Raw genomic sequence first — 16,549 nt, 5'->3', positions numbered from 1 at the left:
CTTCTCCTAGTTTGACTTCAGAGGAAATCTTCTAATTCATCAACGCCAACGCCCTTTGTAAGCCCCCAGTAGAAAACAAGTGCTCCTTCTCTGCCATACATTTTGTGTTGATCTGGAAATGTGTGAACCCAAAAGGGTCCTTTTCCGTGTCCTTTAAAAAAAAAAAAACTCTGGTTTTTACTCTGCCTAATCTGATGTTCATTACTTCGAGATCTGAGAACCCTCTCTCCTCCTCGGTGCTTAGGACAACAGAGGATATTGAGACTTTGAGAATCACAAAGTTTAGGGTCACAGAGGAGGAAAAGGAATAGAAGAGGAAGCATAGGATACTGTTGTCTTTCAGCAAGTGGAAGAAGAGAGGCAGCTTACGAGGTGCTTACTGGACCCAATATTTGCCTAGGAAGTGATGCTCATTTTCCCTTTTCATTTTTTTCCTCCACTTTGTCACGGATTTTGGTACTTACTTTTTGAGTTGTCTCACCTTTGAGAAAGGAAGAAAAAGAGAGAAAAAAACCTTTTTGTATTGTTGCAAGTCAGCGGTAAAAGCAAACATCCAAATAGAAGAGTCTAAATTGAATTTGGTGGGAGATTCATTCAATTTAAAAAAAATATTTAAATTTTATTTTATTGATATTAAAAATAATTTTTTTAAAATAAAAAAAAATATTATTTTAATTTATTTATGAGCAAAATATATTTTAAAAAATAATCGCTACCATACCTTTAAATACTATAAATAATCTAAATTTTAGAGCATTTTGAAGTAACATTTTCAGGATTTTTAAGCTTTATTGTATAAAAAAATGGATGAAATTGATGAGGAAAAAAAATATCCATAAGTATTAAAAAAAAATTATTGTATCCTCCTTGAAACATCATGCTAATTAAACCTTAATAGCCAAGAAATTTTTAAAATCTCCTTTATTATTAAAGAAGATTTTAAAGGTACTAAAAATATTTTGGGTATAAAAGAAATTTTTAAAATATTTATCTACGAGCTTTGAATTTCTTAACTATGTTTATGATCTCAAAAAATCTAATAAGAATTATTGTAATCTACCAAAAAAAATAAAAATACGCACAAGTGTGTTTTGGGATCAGTTCCGTGGTGGCTGCAAATACGTTTTAGCCTTGTGGGAAGCGAAAGAAAATTTAGGACCAAATTATCTCATATTTATTTATATTAATAAGTAGAGAAAATAATCTTCTCGAAAAGAAAGCTGAGAATGATGCACGCATGACCTATTTAACCTTCTCATTGCTAATTAATGATAAGGAAATAATTTTTTTTACTTGCAAAAACATAATGTTTAGGTTAAGAGAAATTCCTTATATTGAATTCTGAAACTTTTCGAGCATGTTCTTTGTATAGCTTCAGCTTCAAGAGAGTTGTTGCAGCGTGTGATGGGTTCAAAAAATACTTGAATTACTTACTAAAAACATGATTGGTTTTAAAAATATTCTTAAAATGATATTTTTAAAAATTAAAATCAAGACAATAATATATTGGATCAACCTGGATTAATTTAGGTTAATTCCCAATAATTAAGTTTTTTTAATTATTTTTTATTTAATAATATGATAAAAAAATAGATGTTTAAAAAACCAAGTACCAACCAATGTCGGTATATTTTTTTTAAGATCACGATAACCTTATATAAAATAAATTGAAATAAATCATGAAATTCAATTTATAATAATTATGTTTTTTTAAACTATTTTTTATTTAACAATATAATATACCGTTTCTTATTTGATAAAATGATAGAGAAAAATAGATGATTGTAAATCTCAGCACTAATCTAATGCTAGGATTTGTTTTCCAAATCGTGATGAGCATGTATAAGGGAAACTAAAATAATTAAATATCAAAATTTAATTTTCAATAAATTCAATATTAAAAAATAATAATAAAATAATACATGTTATTGTTCCAATAAATAATAATATAGGGGGGTTATGCTCCTTGACTAGTTCTTGTTAATAGAACTAAAGAAAAAAAAATAAAAGTCTTCAAGTTTTATTATGCAGCAAGATATAATGCACTATGAATTGTAATAATATTCCATTTTGTCTCTTTTTTATACTTCAAAAATAATTTAGCCAATTGATTTAAAAAAAAAATTGATCAATTGAGTTTAGGCTTGATAATTATTTCATTTTGCTTGATATAGGTTCGAGAGAGAAAACATTTTGCATGGTTAATGTTTGATTTGGCAAAATAAGATTTGATGGGATTGAATTTAAAACTAAAATAGATATGCAACCCTTTTTTAAAAAATAAAGACTAGATTAAATAAACATAGAAAAGTTGTTGACACATATAACAATCACACAAACATGTGAAAGAGGTTGTGGCACTTTAAAGATGTGTGAGGTGAAAATTGAGCTTAAAATGCAGCTTTCTTTGATACTGTTGAAATCATCTCAATGAATGCTTTATGATAAGATGGTTAGTTATGATGTCAATTCTTTAATGTGACTTTGACAACTCATTCTTTTTATTTTTTTTCTCTTTTCTTTCTCATCTCCTAGGATTATGTGCTTGACTCTCCAAAATAGCAAAGAGGGTTGTTATTTTTTTTATGTTAAATATTAAAAAATAATGTAAATGCAACAAGGGGACAATTCATTGTTGATTACAATAGTTACCCACAATGTTTTTTTTTTTTTTTAAATTATTTTTAATGAGATGATTTTTTTTATTCAATTTTTTTAAATTAAATTGATTTGGAATTGAGTTTGATAATGTGTTTTGGTTGACTTGATATAAGATTCTCTTAATATCAAGAATAAATTCTTATGTTAAGTTGATGCTTTATTTAGCAAAATAAATTTGAATTTTATTTCACCTTAGGAACTAAATTTGAGACTGAAAGAAATATTGAAAAACATGTTTGTCGAGGTTACTAAGGTTTTTCAGTGAGAGAATGATTGAAAAACAATGTTTATATATATCAAAAGGGTCGGAACCCGACTTCTAACCTTGATGCAGCCGATAATTATACCAAAAGGCAGCACATCGTCGACTACTTCACACGACTCGAAGTCTCCTTTGTTTTTTTTTTTTTTTTTAAATAGCTTAGGGACCTGTTTGCAGGCACCTTCTTTTTTGATATTTTCTCAACAATTTAGATGTATTTTTTTAAATTAAATAATTAAAAATAAATATATTAAATAATTAAATAAAATAAATTTACTAAATCTATTCGAGGCCACGATTCAAGTCATAAATTTTTCTTGCTTCCAGAAGACTCGCTATCAATGCTTTTGTATTTATTTTACGTTTAAATCTGTTTTGGTTAGGGACAACTATCTAGTACCTAATCTAGTTGGCTTCATTTCCATCTCCAAATCTAGTAATTCGCATTTTATATAGCAAGTCAAGACAAGAGCCTAGCTAATTATACTTCAAAATTTCAAGTTGTACCTTCCAAACAAAATAAAAAAGAAGCACAAAATCGTGGATACGCTGAATAGAAATTTGCTAAACTGATTTTACTTATATATTATGTGCAATTTGTACATGATTTATATTTATACTAGTTTGATTCCCCACGTTGTGTTATATATAGGATGTAGCATTATTTTTTTCTCCACGCCCAAAAAGGATGTGGGCATTATTAATTTTTTTTTTATCATCAAGAAAAAATTTAACTACAAATTAAAAAAATTTATATGTGCATTTAGTAAAATAAATGAAGAATTATATATACTAATATATATATATTTGATATCCATGCTATTTTTTTAATCTATGCACATTAAGTTTTCATGTTCTTCCCCTTCATGTGTGCTTTCCATTGTTGTCCAAAAAGCCCACGAAAGTCAATTTAACTCTCTCTCTTTTTATTTTTATTTTATTTTGTTGTCTCCCCCCTGCCAAAATACCTGCAGGCTGCATGGTTTGACAATTTTTGGAAGTCAAGCCCCTTTATCGAGAAATTGTGTACACACGGTCCACCACCCTCCATGCATTGGCAAATTTTGGAACCACCTCGTAAGTTCATGTGAACAGGGGCGGAACAAGAACAAAATATTAGGAGGGGTCAAATTAAAAACCTTTAGTTATTTTTATTAAAATTATAAATATTTACAAGGGAGAGGCTGGAAAAAACATTTCCTTGCAGGGGCCCCCCTACCTCCGCCACTGCATGTGACCCATATACTATTTCAAGCTCCAATATTCTAAGACACCACTTACCATTTTTAATTAAAAAATGTTGAGATCGAAAAGAAGAAACATTTTCACTCGTTTTGTTTCTCAAAAAGCTTGACTATTTGAACTTGGACAAATTGTCAAAACGGCAGCCACCTAGTAATGAAAAAGGTAGACAAAACATGAAACCCTTTTTGGCAGTTAACCTAACTACGATTGAGAGCTTATTTACATGAGAGTGTGTTTTTCTTTTTTTAGCATGGCTAGCTTGTGCTACCTCAATGTAAATTAGTTTTTCTTTATTGTAATTTCTCGAAATTATTTTCATTAAGAAAACGACCTTTATTGTATGTGTATACATAGGCAGTACTATCTACAAATAAATCAATTTGATCATTAACTTCTAAAGCAAACGTTAGATATATGTCGCTCTAGAGCTAGTCCATTCAGAAGCAGGCTTGATTAATTTTTCTATGGTCTCAGAAAAATTGAACAGCTTCAAGAGAAAAACACAAAAAGATATAAAAATTGTTTGTATTAGAAAATAATATAAATCATATCTTAGAATTTCATGTAATAATTTAAACTTTTTTAGTAAAATAATTCTTTGTCATGATATTAAAACTTTGATGATTAAGCGGGCACAAATTTATATCTTATTATTTTTATTTATTTGATAAAAATTAAGTACAAAGTAATGTGAGCTTATACAAGTTTTTAGATCAAAGAATTTTAACTTAAAAAAATATATTAAAAAAAAATATATAATCATATCTTGAAATTTCATATAACATGCTATTTAAAGTTTTTGGATAAATAATTTTTAAACATTAAAAAATCAATAAAATTAAAAGCTTTGCCCTTAACTCAACTAATCTAAAGCAAATTTCCGATAATCAACAACTTCTTTGGTCCACAAGTGGGTTTAATTTCAAAGTTAGCTCTCATATCTCACCAAAAATATTCTGTCAAAGGTTTGAAAAAAAACAAAAGCCACCCCGTTAAAACTGTAAGTGGTCTAACCACGGGCATCCAAAAATCTTCAACAGCTAGATAAACGAAACCCTAATAGTTAATTAATGGGCATGATACATGCAGAAGACGAAGACTTATTGCAGGAGCTAGAGAATGAGAAGGCATGTGCCTGCGGAAGCTATTCCTTTTTTGTTTAATATATATCCCCAGCTGCCATGACATGAGTACATTCTGGTTTGAAATTATATATTGGGATCAGTCATCGCCTAAAGCTGCATGTCAACAGCTAGATTAATTTCTCGATATTAATTTAGTTCCACATCGAACGGATCTCAGCAGTATTCTGCATGTTTTCATGATTATTTTTTCATGGAAGAACACCCACAAACGGCATGGGAATCACCTCACCCTAGCAACTATCTAACCCTCCTTAGTTACACTGTTTGCCTAGACGCCAGGGTGTTTTTAGAGTTAAGGTGTTGTAAACCGTGTTCTCAAGGGGCGTAGCGTGGTAACAAAGGGCTTGAGATCTGCACAGTAGGTCTCGAGTTCGAGTCAGGATATGCATCTCTTGTAAGAGCCTGAGACAGCCAGGGTTTTACTCACTCACCTGGGCTCACAAAGTACACTTTTCGAGGGGTGGAGTTTCCTCGAATAAAAAAAAAAAAGTGTTGTAAACCGTGTTCCTTCATTTTTTTTTTGTTTGAAATAATTTTTTTATGTTTTTAGATCGTTTTGATATATTGATATCAATAATAATTTTTTTTTTAAAAAATATTTTAATATATTTATAAGCGAAAAACACATTTAACTACCATCGTTACCACAATCTCAAACACACCCTTACTGTTTTAATGGTTTCTTTTCAAAGTTTTTTTTACTTAGAAAATACATTAAAATAATATATATATTTTTTATTTTTTAAAAATTATTTTTGACATCAGCACATTAAAACGATTTGAAAACATAAAAAAAAATTTAATTTGAAAAAAAAATAATTTTTTTTTAAAATATTTTTAAATTTAGAAAAGAAGAAAGAAGAGTCCAATAAAATGGAAAAGTAAGGCCACCAGAATAATCATGGGGCTCTCAATACTATTGTTTTGGGCCTAACAGCCCAGCATGTACTTACATTGGTCATAGGATTATTTTCTAGGCCATTCTTAGGAGCCCTTAATGTTCTAAATTAGATGGGCCCAGACTTTAACCTTGAGATTAGATCCAAAACACACTTCTCCCTGCTCCCAATAACTTGCTCACACAGAGCTTTCTTTGTTTAAAACCCTTTGCCATTCAAATCTCAAACTGTGACTGTTACCCCTTTGCCATTCAAGAATTCTTGGTTTTTCTCTAAATCCCCAGCTGTATTGGTTTTCCCTAATAATTGAAATTGCAAAAGGGTGCATTTGAGATTTTGAAAAAAAAAAAAAAAGTGATTTAGTAAGCCAATGATCAACAAGTTATAATAAGGTTATAACTACGTTGCAATCAAGTTGGTAAGTGACTAGGTTACAGATTTGCAGACGTAAAGAATTAATTTATAGTACAAGGAGTAAAGAATAAGTTTGATGCAGAAGAATAATACGTCCATTCAAGGGGCTGGAAAGGCCACTGGAAATCATGTTTCATGCTCTCTCAGATGAGAAGCCGGCAAGAAACTGCATACGACTTTTGCAAGTTGAGGTTCGATCCTCCTTGTTTAAGAAGACTATTAGGGTTGTGAGTCAAGTGACAGTGACTCTTAATTGTCAAGTTCAATTAACTCGCCTGCCTTCCTTCCTTTGCCTTTTCTTTTCTTTTCTCAGCAAGTGTGCTTGTATTAAAAAACGTTCATATCCTGTCTTTGAAGAAATCAAATAAATATTCCCAATTCTGATACGTAAAACTTGATTTCAAGACTCCACTCGAACCTAAAATTAAAAGAAAAACGAAAAGCAGAGAAAATGACGTGAAATTTGTCAGAGCACATACAGGGAGATGCATGCCCTAATAATCTATGATGAAGGGACCTGTATTGTATTAACCCTAATGATACAAGTGCTTGAATTGGCATGCAAGCTTTGTCCGAGTGAACTGTAATTGCAACCCAAGTGCCTAGCACATTACCCTAAATAATATAATGAGAGCGAGCAAGAAGATTCCAAATGTGCCCCATTTTATGCTCAAACATCGAATTTATAGCCAATCATGCTGCCTTAACATGCCGCTTTGGTATACTGTTTAGCTTTTTCCCTACCCTTTTTCTTCTACGACGGCCAGAATTGCCGTCATCATTTTGCTTCATGTTCTTGTCAGCATGGCTTGATCATTCGAATCCATCTGCCAGGTCTCAAATTGCTCTTTAATATACATAATGCTCGTCGACGACTTGAATGTCCACCGTTCTTTAATGAGATTAATAACAACCTAACATTCCTAATTAAATTCGTTGAAGATATATTTAAAACTAACTTTTTTGTTCATGCTTTTCTTTATATATATATATATATATATATATATATATATATATATATAATGAACATAACAATAACTGAAAAAAACAAGATATTTTATGTTGAATGCAAGACTTGCTAAGAAATTATGGGCAATATCAAACAGCATTTGATGATAAAATAAAATAAAAAAAGTGTGGCCTTGAATTGAGATCTTAAAACTAGATTTAATTGCGAGTCTCATTAATCTATCCATCCATTTTTTTTTTCTATTTTTTTGTTAATCTTTCTTATGAATGTCACCATTTCTATTATTTTTCATACCTTACTCGCCGTGAAGAAGAAATGAGAAATTGAGTCAAAACATGATTGCAAAAATTGAAAACACTACACATCGTAGCAAGAAAATAACAAATAAAACTAAGATCTGCCTTATTTTTTAATTTATTTCTATAATTTCCCTCCATAATAAATAGAGAGGGAGAGAGCGCTAAGGAAGCAAGCAACGAAAGAAAGAAAGAAAGAAAGAAAAAAACAACGAAGTTGACTGGCCAAGAATCCATCCAATGATGGGAGACACGCCTTTCATTCATGTTTTCTCTTTCTTTCTTTTATTTTTTATTTTTTTGGTTAAAAGTTGTAGTTAAAGGTCGCTGTCTTTCCCCATTTCAATTTCTTATCTCTTGCGATTTTCAATTTTGCCTATTTTAAGCTCCTTTTTGCCTAAATATTTGGCCATTTCTTCTCTACTTTTGATCAAGCTTTCTTTCCTCTTGTATTTCTTTATCTCCTCATTAGGAGAGATGCCTGATCCGGGTTTTTTTACGTTGAGATTCTTTGAGTGAAATTTGGAAGAAGAAATTAATATTGGGGAGTTCTGTTTTATTTTTTTCCCCCTTGTTTTGGACGTTCTGTTGTGAAGTTTGATTCTTTGAGGCATAATAGGAGACGTGGTTTTGAAATTCTCAATCTTTAAGAAGTTTATGGAATTGGGGCCTTGGAAATTTGTGTATTTGAGGGAGAATATATGAGATTTTGAAATTTGAAGGAGAATTGGATAGCTTGAAAGTTGTTGTGTTCTTTTTGGTGAAGAAGTAAATACGATGGTGTTGACAATTGATTAGTGAATTCGTCATTGAATTATTGGATTGGTTTCTCGAAATTCACGAGATCTTTAACTAAGCTATAAAGAGTCACATTCAGCTTCTCTTATTGTTTTTTTTTTTCTCAAGTCAGTAGTTGAAGAGACCCTGCTTTAATTCTTTCATTTGGAATTTGGATGCCAACTGCAATCTTTTTCTAACCTTTTCCTTGTCTCTCTCAAAATTCACCATAGGTATTATGAAAAGGTCAATGAGATTATGACTGTTGCAACCAATTCTTTGGTTTATTTTTCGAATTTTGGATTGTTATTAGTTGGATAGGTACAAGGAACGCTTTCCCTTTTCCTTATGTTCTGTCATGTATAAACAAGCTTGTGAATAGTTTGGGGGCTGAGGATACAAAAGCCCCCATTTACTTTTTTTTTTTTTGTGGACGATCAAGGGAGTTGCTTTGGAGCTAGAAAAAAACAATCTTGCTTCTTCCCAGAAATCATGAAATTTCTGAGCATCATGGGCAATTCACTTGGTTGTTCTGCCTCTGGAGAACGTTTGGTTTCGGCTGCAAGAGATGGGGATATTCAAGAAGCTAAGGCTTTATTGGAATACAATCCAAGGCTGGCAAGGTACTCAACATTTGGTGTTCGAAATTCTCCACTCCATTACTCTGCAGCTCAGGGTCACCATGAGGTATTTTGTGGTTAATCTTTTAAATTGAGCAATTATTGAGTCATCTCTGTTGTGGTGATGGTGATTTTATATGTTTTTAGATAGTTTCTCTCTTGCTTGAGTCTGGAATTGATATCAATCTGAGGAATTATCGTGGTCAGGTAATTTCATCATACCTCAAATGGAATTTTTAGGCTTTATTTGTATGGTATTTTAGCTTTTATTTTGCTTGAAGCAACCGTTCATATAGCTTTTAGGTATTTTGAGAAACTTCTAGACAGGTTAGCATCTCTATGAAATAATACAATTTCTAGTTCTTTTTAATTTGTGTGAACAGACTGCTTTGATGCAAGCTTGTCAACATGGTCACTGGGAGGTTGTGCTGACTTTGATGCTTTTTAAAGCCAATGTATGTAGTTTACTTTCAAGTCAACTAGACCATACTTCATTAACCATGAATAGCTTAGAAGATTTAGGAACTATGAATATGACATTTGTGGAGTATTGGATTTTAGATTCACAGAGCAGATTATCTTAATGGGGGTACTGCACTTCACTTGGCGGCTTTGAACGGTCATTCTCGATGCATACGCCTCCTCCTTGCAGATTATATACCTAGCATAGCTGATTGTTGGGAGATATTAAGTAAGGGATCAAAGGATAATGAATCCATCTGTGAGTTTGATGGAAGGTACTTTCAGCTCTTAGTTTTCTTTGCACTTCTATCATCCTTTATTATGATTTTGTTTGCTGAGTTGTGCCATTGTGCTTGCACCAGTGCTCTTCGCGGGATAATCAATAGACCTGCTGATGGAGGCATAACTGCTTTGCATATGGCAGCCCTAAATGGGCATGTTGAAAGCGTCCAGTTACTCTTGGACCTGGGAGCTTCCGTTTATGAGGTCACCATGGAAGATGGAACTACTATCGATCTAATAGGTGATCCCATTTTACTTTAAGTGATGATAGCTGATCACCGTTAGGCTGACTTCCAGTTAATTTTAGAGGAATAGTAATGCCATTTTTTGCAGTTCTTATTTTTGTATATTACTTAAACTGTGACACAATTCTCTACCATGGATACGAGAGCAATTGTTTTATGCCATCAATGCTCATTAATTTCTCCTGCTCAGTTTCTCACGTAGTAAGAGACTAAGACACTTTTTAAAATGGAGGCCATTTGATTAATTTGTTTTCAAACCACTGTTGCAACTCTGTAAATACAGTATACAGAGGAATTGGATTCTGTGTCAACCAAATCGAAATAGCAAAGGACACGGTTATCAAAATGTCAAATCAATCTGTGGAATTCCAAGATTTTAGTTGCATAAGCAAAATCCTATCTTTAATGACATTATTCAGCTATCAATACCTTATCTATAGGCACGAGGTTAGTTCCTGTGGCTTACGGGGCACAGTTATTCTGGGCTAAATTGTTTAGCTTGCAATGCCAAATATTTAAATGTCTACCCCTGGTTACTGCTTTGCAGGTGCTGGAAGCACGGCTCTTCACTATGCGGCATGTGGTGGAAATCCACAATGTTGTCAAGTATGTTTCCTAACAAAGAAGAAAACTATGAAACTGAAAATGAGTTCCATATATGCTGAATCTTTGTCATGATCATGTGTTGTGCTTCAGATTTTGATCGCCAGGGGTGCTAATTTGGCGGCTGAGAATGCAAATGGGTATGAATCTCCTGTGGCATATTTTTGGATTTAGTACTCTCATATGTTCAATGTATATAATAATATAGTGATTTGCAAGTGGCATCTACTTGAATCTTTCTGCAATGATATTATATCTGCTTTTAAACTAGGTATGGCACATACACACAATTAAAATGTTTTCCTTTGCCAGTCGTATTTTGGTCTGCATGCTTACACTGTTTGTGCCTAGATAGGAGGGTGGGCAGTAGAAATCTTAATTTGTTGAAGATGTCACAATGATTTTGGGTTGGCAAACATTGTGCACTTCTTACAAATAAAACATTCTTAACAAGTTGGCATTGAAATCATTTAGGATAAGAATTGCCCATGAAACTGAAAAATCACATGGATGACAAAAGTGACCATGGAAGAGTTAAAACTGAAGTCGCTGTGGCATTGGGTGCTGACAAAATGAATTTCGGACTTCATAATATACCTGCTTTACCCTGTATCTGTTCATTGTATTTATGACTGCTTTATATTGAGAGAGATCAGCTGTGAAGGTTGTTACCTTTAAATCACTAACATCTTTGACCGATAAAGAAGGGAAATATCATAGAAGTTTCACTATGATTTTAGATACCTGTCAGTGAAGCTATTTTCCCCTTGAATTTTCTCTAGAATGTAGCTGTGGTTTTGCCAATGTCTATCAAGTGAGGATGGTCACTCTTCAGAAGAAAACTTGCTTGCTTCATTTCACCTTATACACCTATGTGCCTTTTTTGCATTATATTTGATCTTAGGCAATGATTATGATTTTTACTAGCGATAGTATGAGAATCTCAAACTCTTTTCTACTTGACATCAAGTCTACGTGTTAGCAATATAATACATATCAAGCACAACATAATTAGTTTTCAAGATCAGTAAAATCTGGGCATTCTAATCATTCCATTTGGAATTATATCATTGCAATGATGGATCTGTACTTTAAAATGTTGTGACCGACAAATGTCCAAAGCTGTTGGATGTCCAATTGCCCCTTTATTGTATGATTTATTGTATAGATTCTATTGAGATAAACCACATTGTTGTGTTAAAACACCTCTTGTTCTCTTTTGTTTGATTCAAGGTGGACTCCTTCGATGGTTGCTCGTTCGTGGCACAGAAATGAACTTGAGGAGATTCTTAGCTCGCAGCCAGGGAACCTGTCTCAAATCTGTCCTTCTTCATATCTATCTATTCCCTTTATGAGCATTGTCAAAATTGCCAGGTAAATACAGTTTGTCTTATTTTATTGGCTACTCTACTGTAATGCATTGGCATATGCCATATCATGTGACTTGCTACATAAAATCATAATAACCCCTGAATTTTACACTTTTGTGTAAACTACAAGGTCTTTGCTTCCTGAGAAGCTTTTTCTTGCCTTTAGTATCTTTTTGTGTGTTAACATCTTGCCTGGCTGATAATGTGACTTTCAATTAAGTTCCAAATTAGTAGCTGCCATCTGGGTGGCATTTGCAAATAATGTAGACCCCTAGAAGCACTGAGGAATAAAACTATTGCACATGATGTTAACCGCTGACATGCTCATGGAAAAGGCTTATTATTAAATATGTGGGGAAACTTTTCTAGTTCAGATTGAGTTCCATGAGAATGAAATCAACATTGCTTGAAGTTTTTTTAGAGTGTCATTTGCAGAACTTTTGGAGTCCAGATTGAGTTCCATGTAATAGAAATCACATGCATTGAATGAAGTTTTTTCATGGTCATTTTAGGTCTTAGAGTCTCATTTACAATCACAGAAATTAATGTTTTGTTTCCAAGTACAATAGTTAACTATATAATCAAGGAATTTTATCTTTTGTTGGGACCATTTGCAGAGAATGTGGATGGAGGAACAATGATTCCCTCCCTACATGTGAGGATGCATGTGTGGTTTGTTTGGAAAGGAAGTGCACAGTTGCTGCAGAAGGTATGTTACTATCAATTGTTAGTAGTTTCCAATTTTCTATCATGTTTTCCCTCATTAAATGTTTTTGTCCGGTAAGGAACTAATATTGTCAAGCGGAAATGTGACAGTAAAACTATTGGAAAAAATGAGGAAAGTTATTTTATCATGTACTACCTTTCTGGAAGCTATTGTATAGTGCAAATGATAGATTTTTTTTGGCTTGTGAAGTAAAATTTTGTGGGCTTGAGACCTAAGAGCTATCACTTAAAAGCAAATGCTGAAGGGTAGCAGTATCGCCAGAGTCCATTTCCAGAACCTTGTTTTTAGATTAAATTTTATTTGCTGTCTAATTTTCGCAGTTTTGTTGCCAACAGATGGAAAGTGGAATCTTAAAACGTTTTCTCTTAACATCAGTGTGCGTTTCATGTGTTTCATACACATAAATGTAGCCGTTTGGCCCATGCATATATAGATGAATCTGGAACTCTGAATGATCATTTTTTGCACCAAAACTTTGAATTCCTATGTTTTTTGAAAATAAAAATTTTCATTTCAACATTTGGGAACAACACCTCTTCTACAGGGTTATGTTTCTGGATCCATCCAAGTGGTGGTATGAGCTGGATGCTCATTTCTTAGGCTTTGTAAAGAGTGATGGATGAGGGTGATATTATATAGCAGTAGTGGCAGATAGAGATTGTGATTGTGGTGGTCTGTCACCTTCATATACATCGTTGGTGGTAGTTAGGATTATATTTCTTCAGGTACAAGGTATATAATTAGAGAACATCTGTGACAATCCCTTTAAATCTATTGGAAAATGAGAATTATATGTTAGGCTATTAAAACTCACCATGAACAATTCATCCAGTAAAGCATCTATAGCAATGTAATTTTCCACGTAACAGAAAAGTCTAGTCATGACGCTCTTAGAGCATACTCTTTTTCTTTCAAACCTTGAATGATTTTTACTGCATATTATTTCATGTATAACATGGTTGATCAAGTAGCTTTTCCCTGATTACTTCTATACATATTTCGTGTGTACCGTTGCTTTTATCAATTACTTTGTAATTTTCTTTTAATTCTACAAAAACCTTGATGTTTGGGATATTTCCAAATAGTTACGAGGGTATTTGACGAGTTCATGTTGTTTTTGTGTTTCGTGTCACTAAATAATAGCTGAAATTTGTGTAACTGATGCCAAACTATATATTCTCACTATCTTCTCCTTGTGTTTTTTTACTGAATATTCTCTTCATTTATAAATAATGCCTTCACCACATAAAACAATATGATTTGCAGGCTGTAGACATGAATTTTGCACACGATGTGCATTATATCTTTGTTCTGCAATCTGCACCTCAACTGTTGCTCAAGGCCCAACAGGGTCAGTTGCCTGTCCTCTCTGCCGGCACGGCATAGTTTCATTTGTCAAGCTTCCTGGAACAAAGCCATTGGTTAAAGCTATTGCCAGAACAAGTCTATCTCTATCATTTTGCACATGTTCGGGTGAAGAACAAGATTTCACTTCAATGAAAACCCTACTCTGCAAGCCTGATTTCCAATGCTCCAGAATTTCCCCGCTTTCATCTTCGTTCCGCTCTTTAAGTTGCCGGAAGTTTCCGTCAATGAATTTCAATGCCAGCCGATGCATGGGAACTTCAGATACAAGTCCATCTCTGGTTCCTTGTACTATTGATCGGAACCTGCGTGAATGCCTAGTCAGGTGTTCGAGATCAAGAATTAGACAACCGACTTCTAACACAGAGCGCAGGAGGTCTTGGTTATCTGCACTCAACCAGTTCGTAACTACAGGAACTGGGTGCTAACGTTTTGAGAGCTCTGTTCGCCTCCTTCAACCGTGATGAATTTTTTCTGCCTTTTTGTCCATAATTAAAGATCATAAGCTCTGGCTGGCAGTGATTATTGGGTTTGTATATATGAAATAGCATCGGCAATACGTACAAATGAATCAAATTAAATATCATTGCTCTTGTCCGTCTTTCATCAACGGACGGTTATATTTTTGTTGCTTGTTACCTGGAAGATGGGAGGGTAGACAAAAACCTTGGAACACCATGCGAGTAACTTTCAAAGCGTTGCGGGTTATTCTTCAATCTGAATTTCAATTAACATTGACTTCTTGCTCGTCTAGATTTTTGTTATTAATTGTTTTATCTTGATCATTGTTTTCTGCCACAAGATGGGGGGTAAAATCGAACACGGACCTTTTCTATCTGTATATTTTTTCAAGTCTTTTACTTTAAATATATTGTTATATTATTAAAATAATATTTGTTTTTTTATTTTTTAAATATTAAAACATTATCTAACAGTAAAAGCAATCGAGCCCTAAACCCTAAACTTAGAACTGGTAAAAAAACAGAAGAACATTTGGCATCTGAGGCATCATCACGTGAAGGACCACAAGCTGCAGGCACATCTCATTAAACGCTTTTAAAACATCCAGCTACTAGCTAGCTGGAACTAGAAGAATATCTCAAAGCGAATCCTAGGGCATTCAAAACATCTAACTACTAGCTAACTAGAAGAATTTCTTAAGGTGAATCCTAGGCAATGTTTTTTTATTTAGTTTTCGTTTGTTTTTTTATTTTAAAAATTAATTATTGTTTGTTTTTCAAACAGTTTTAATGTACAATTATTTTCATTTATTTTTACTACTTCTACAATCTCAAATAAATTCCATCAACAAAATTTGCAAGCCACACCTTATAATCAAAGGCTGTAAAAAGAGATATATACATGGAAAACCCCCATGCAAATAACAGCTACCAATCAACAGCTCGATCCACCGAGGCACAAAGATTCGCACATGGAAAACCATAGGGCTTTCCTAGCTCCTTCAGAAAAAGGGAAAGACAAACAACTCTTTTAATTTATCAACGTGTGTTCTCTACTAAAATGTCATTACATAGTTTAAAAGAACATTAGATCTTTAAACAATCCATGAATCTATTCAATAAACTCTCCTGGTTTCCCTGGTCGGATTAGTTTCCTAAATATTTCCTGCATCTTCCTTGAGAGCTCATAGATCACACACGAATTCATAGCAGACATATAATTGCTGATGTGACTATAACCAGATGTATTGATGTGATAATGCTCCTTCTCATATGTGCACGTAAGATCATTGCCCTAGTTCAACGTAGCTGCTGCTGAAGAAACCAAGCCATTGGCCTCTTCTTTGGAAAATTAAAGCACTGCCCATGTAATACTTTTCGATTAGACGCTACTATTCCAGCATTCCTAGCTTGTAAACATGGAATCAGAATCCTACTTGATCAGGCTCTTAGCTGGTTGCTTAGGAAGTTAAGGTTTGAGCAAATACCTATAGAAACCCTGAATTTTGTATCAGGAAAAAAAAAAAAAAAACAAGAAACGATTCTGACTAACCTAAATGAATGATATCATCTCTTTCCTTAAAGATTATGTGGATACAGTACTCTTGTCATTACAATAGGTAACGGTCAAATACATACAAGAAAAATAGGAAGCATTTGTTGAAGTTATGCAGACGCATCTCTCCTGATACAGAGTGCGAAATCTACAAGAACAGATTAATTGGCTTGAGTTGCATGAGCAGCGA

The 16,549-nt window shown here is 33.2% G+C and overlaps 1 protein-coding gene across 3 annotated transcripts; it reads left to right on the top strand.

The window, feature by feature from the left end:
- The first annotated feature begins 8,071 nt into the window (after nucleotides 1–8,071).
- Nucleotides 8,072–14,969, top strand: LOC118034246 (probable E3 ubiquitin-protein ligase XBOS32). 3 transcript variants are annotated; one of them, XM_035039483.2, is made up of 10 exons: nucleotides 8,073–9,356; nucleotides 9,437–9,496; nucleotides 9,673–9,744; nucleotides 9,851–10,026; nucleotides 10,114–10,274; nucleotides 10,826–10,884; nucleotides 10,975–11,021; nucleotides 12,115–12,255; nucleotides 12,869–12,960; nucleotides 14,245–14,969. In XM_035039483.2, the coding sequence occupies exons 1-10, from the start codon at nucleotides 9,162–9,164 to the stop codon at nucleotides 14,769–14,771; spliced, it is 1,530 nt and encodes a 509-aa protein (XP_034895374.1). In that variant the 5' UTR covers nucleotides 8,073–9,161; the 3' UTR covers nucleotides 14,772–14,969. The 3 variants fall into 3 exon arrangements, with proteins under 3 accessions (XP_073262392.1, XP_034895374.1, XP_034895376.1); XM_035039485.2 differs by having other exon boundaries at nucleotides 9,253–9,356; nucleotides 9,441–9,496; XM_073406291.1 differs by lacking the exon at nucleotides 9,437–9,496 and having other exon boundaries at nucleotides 8,072–9,356.
- The last annotated feature ends 1,580 nt before the right edge of the window (nucleotides 14,970–16,549 follow it).

Source organism: Populus alba, chromosome 18, assembly GCF_005239225.2.
Source record: "Populus alba chromosome 18, ASM523922v2, whole genome shotgun sequence".
In the NCBI taxonomy this organism is placed as follows: domain Eukaryota; kingdom Viridiplantae; phylum Streptophyta; class Magnoliopsida; order Malpighiales; family Salicaceae; genus Populus; species Populus alba.
Note: the sequence above shows the minus strand (reverse complement) of the source record. Positions and strands in the feature narration are given on the sequence as shown.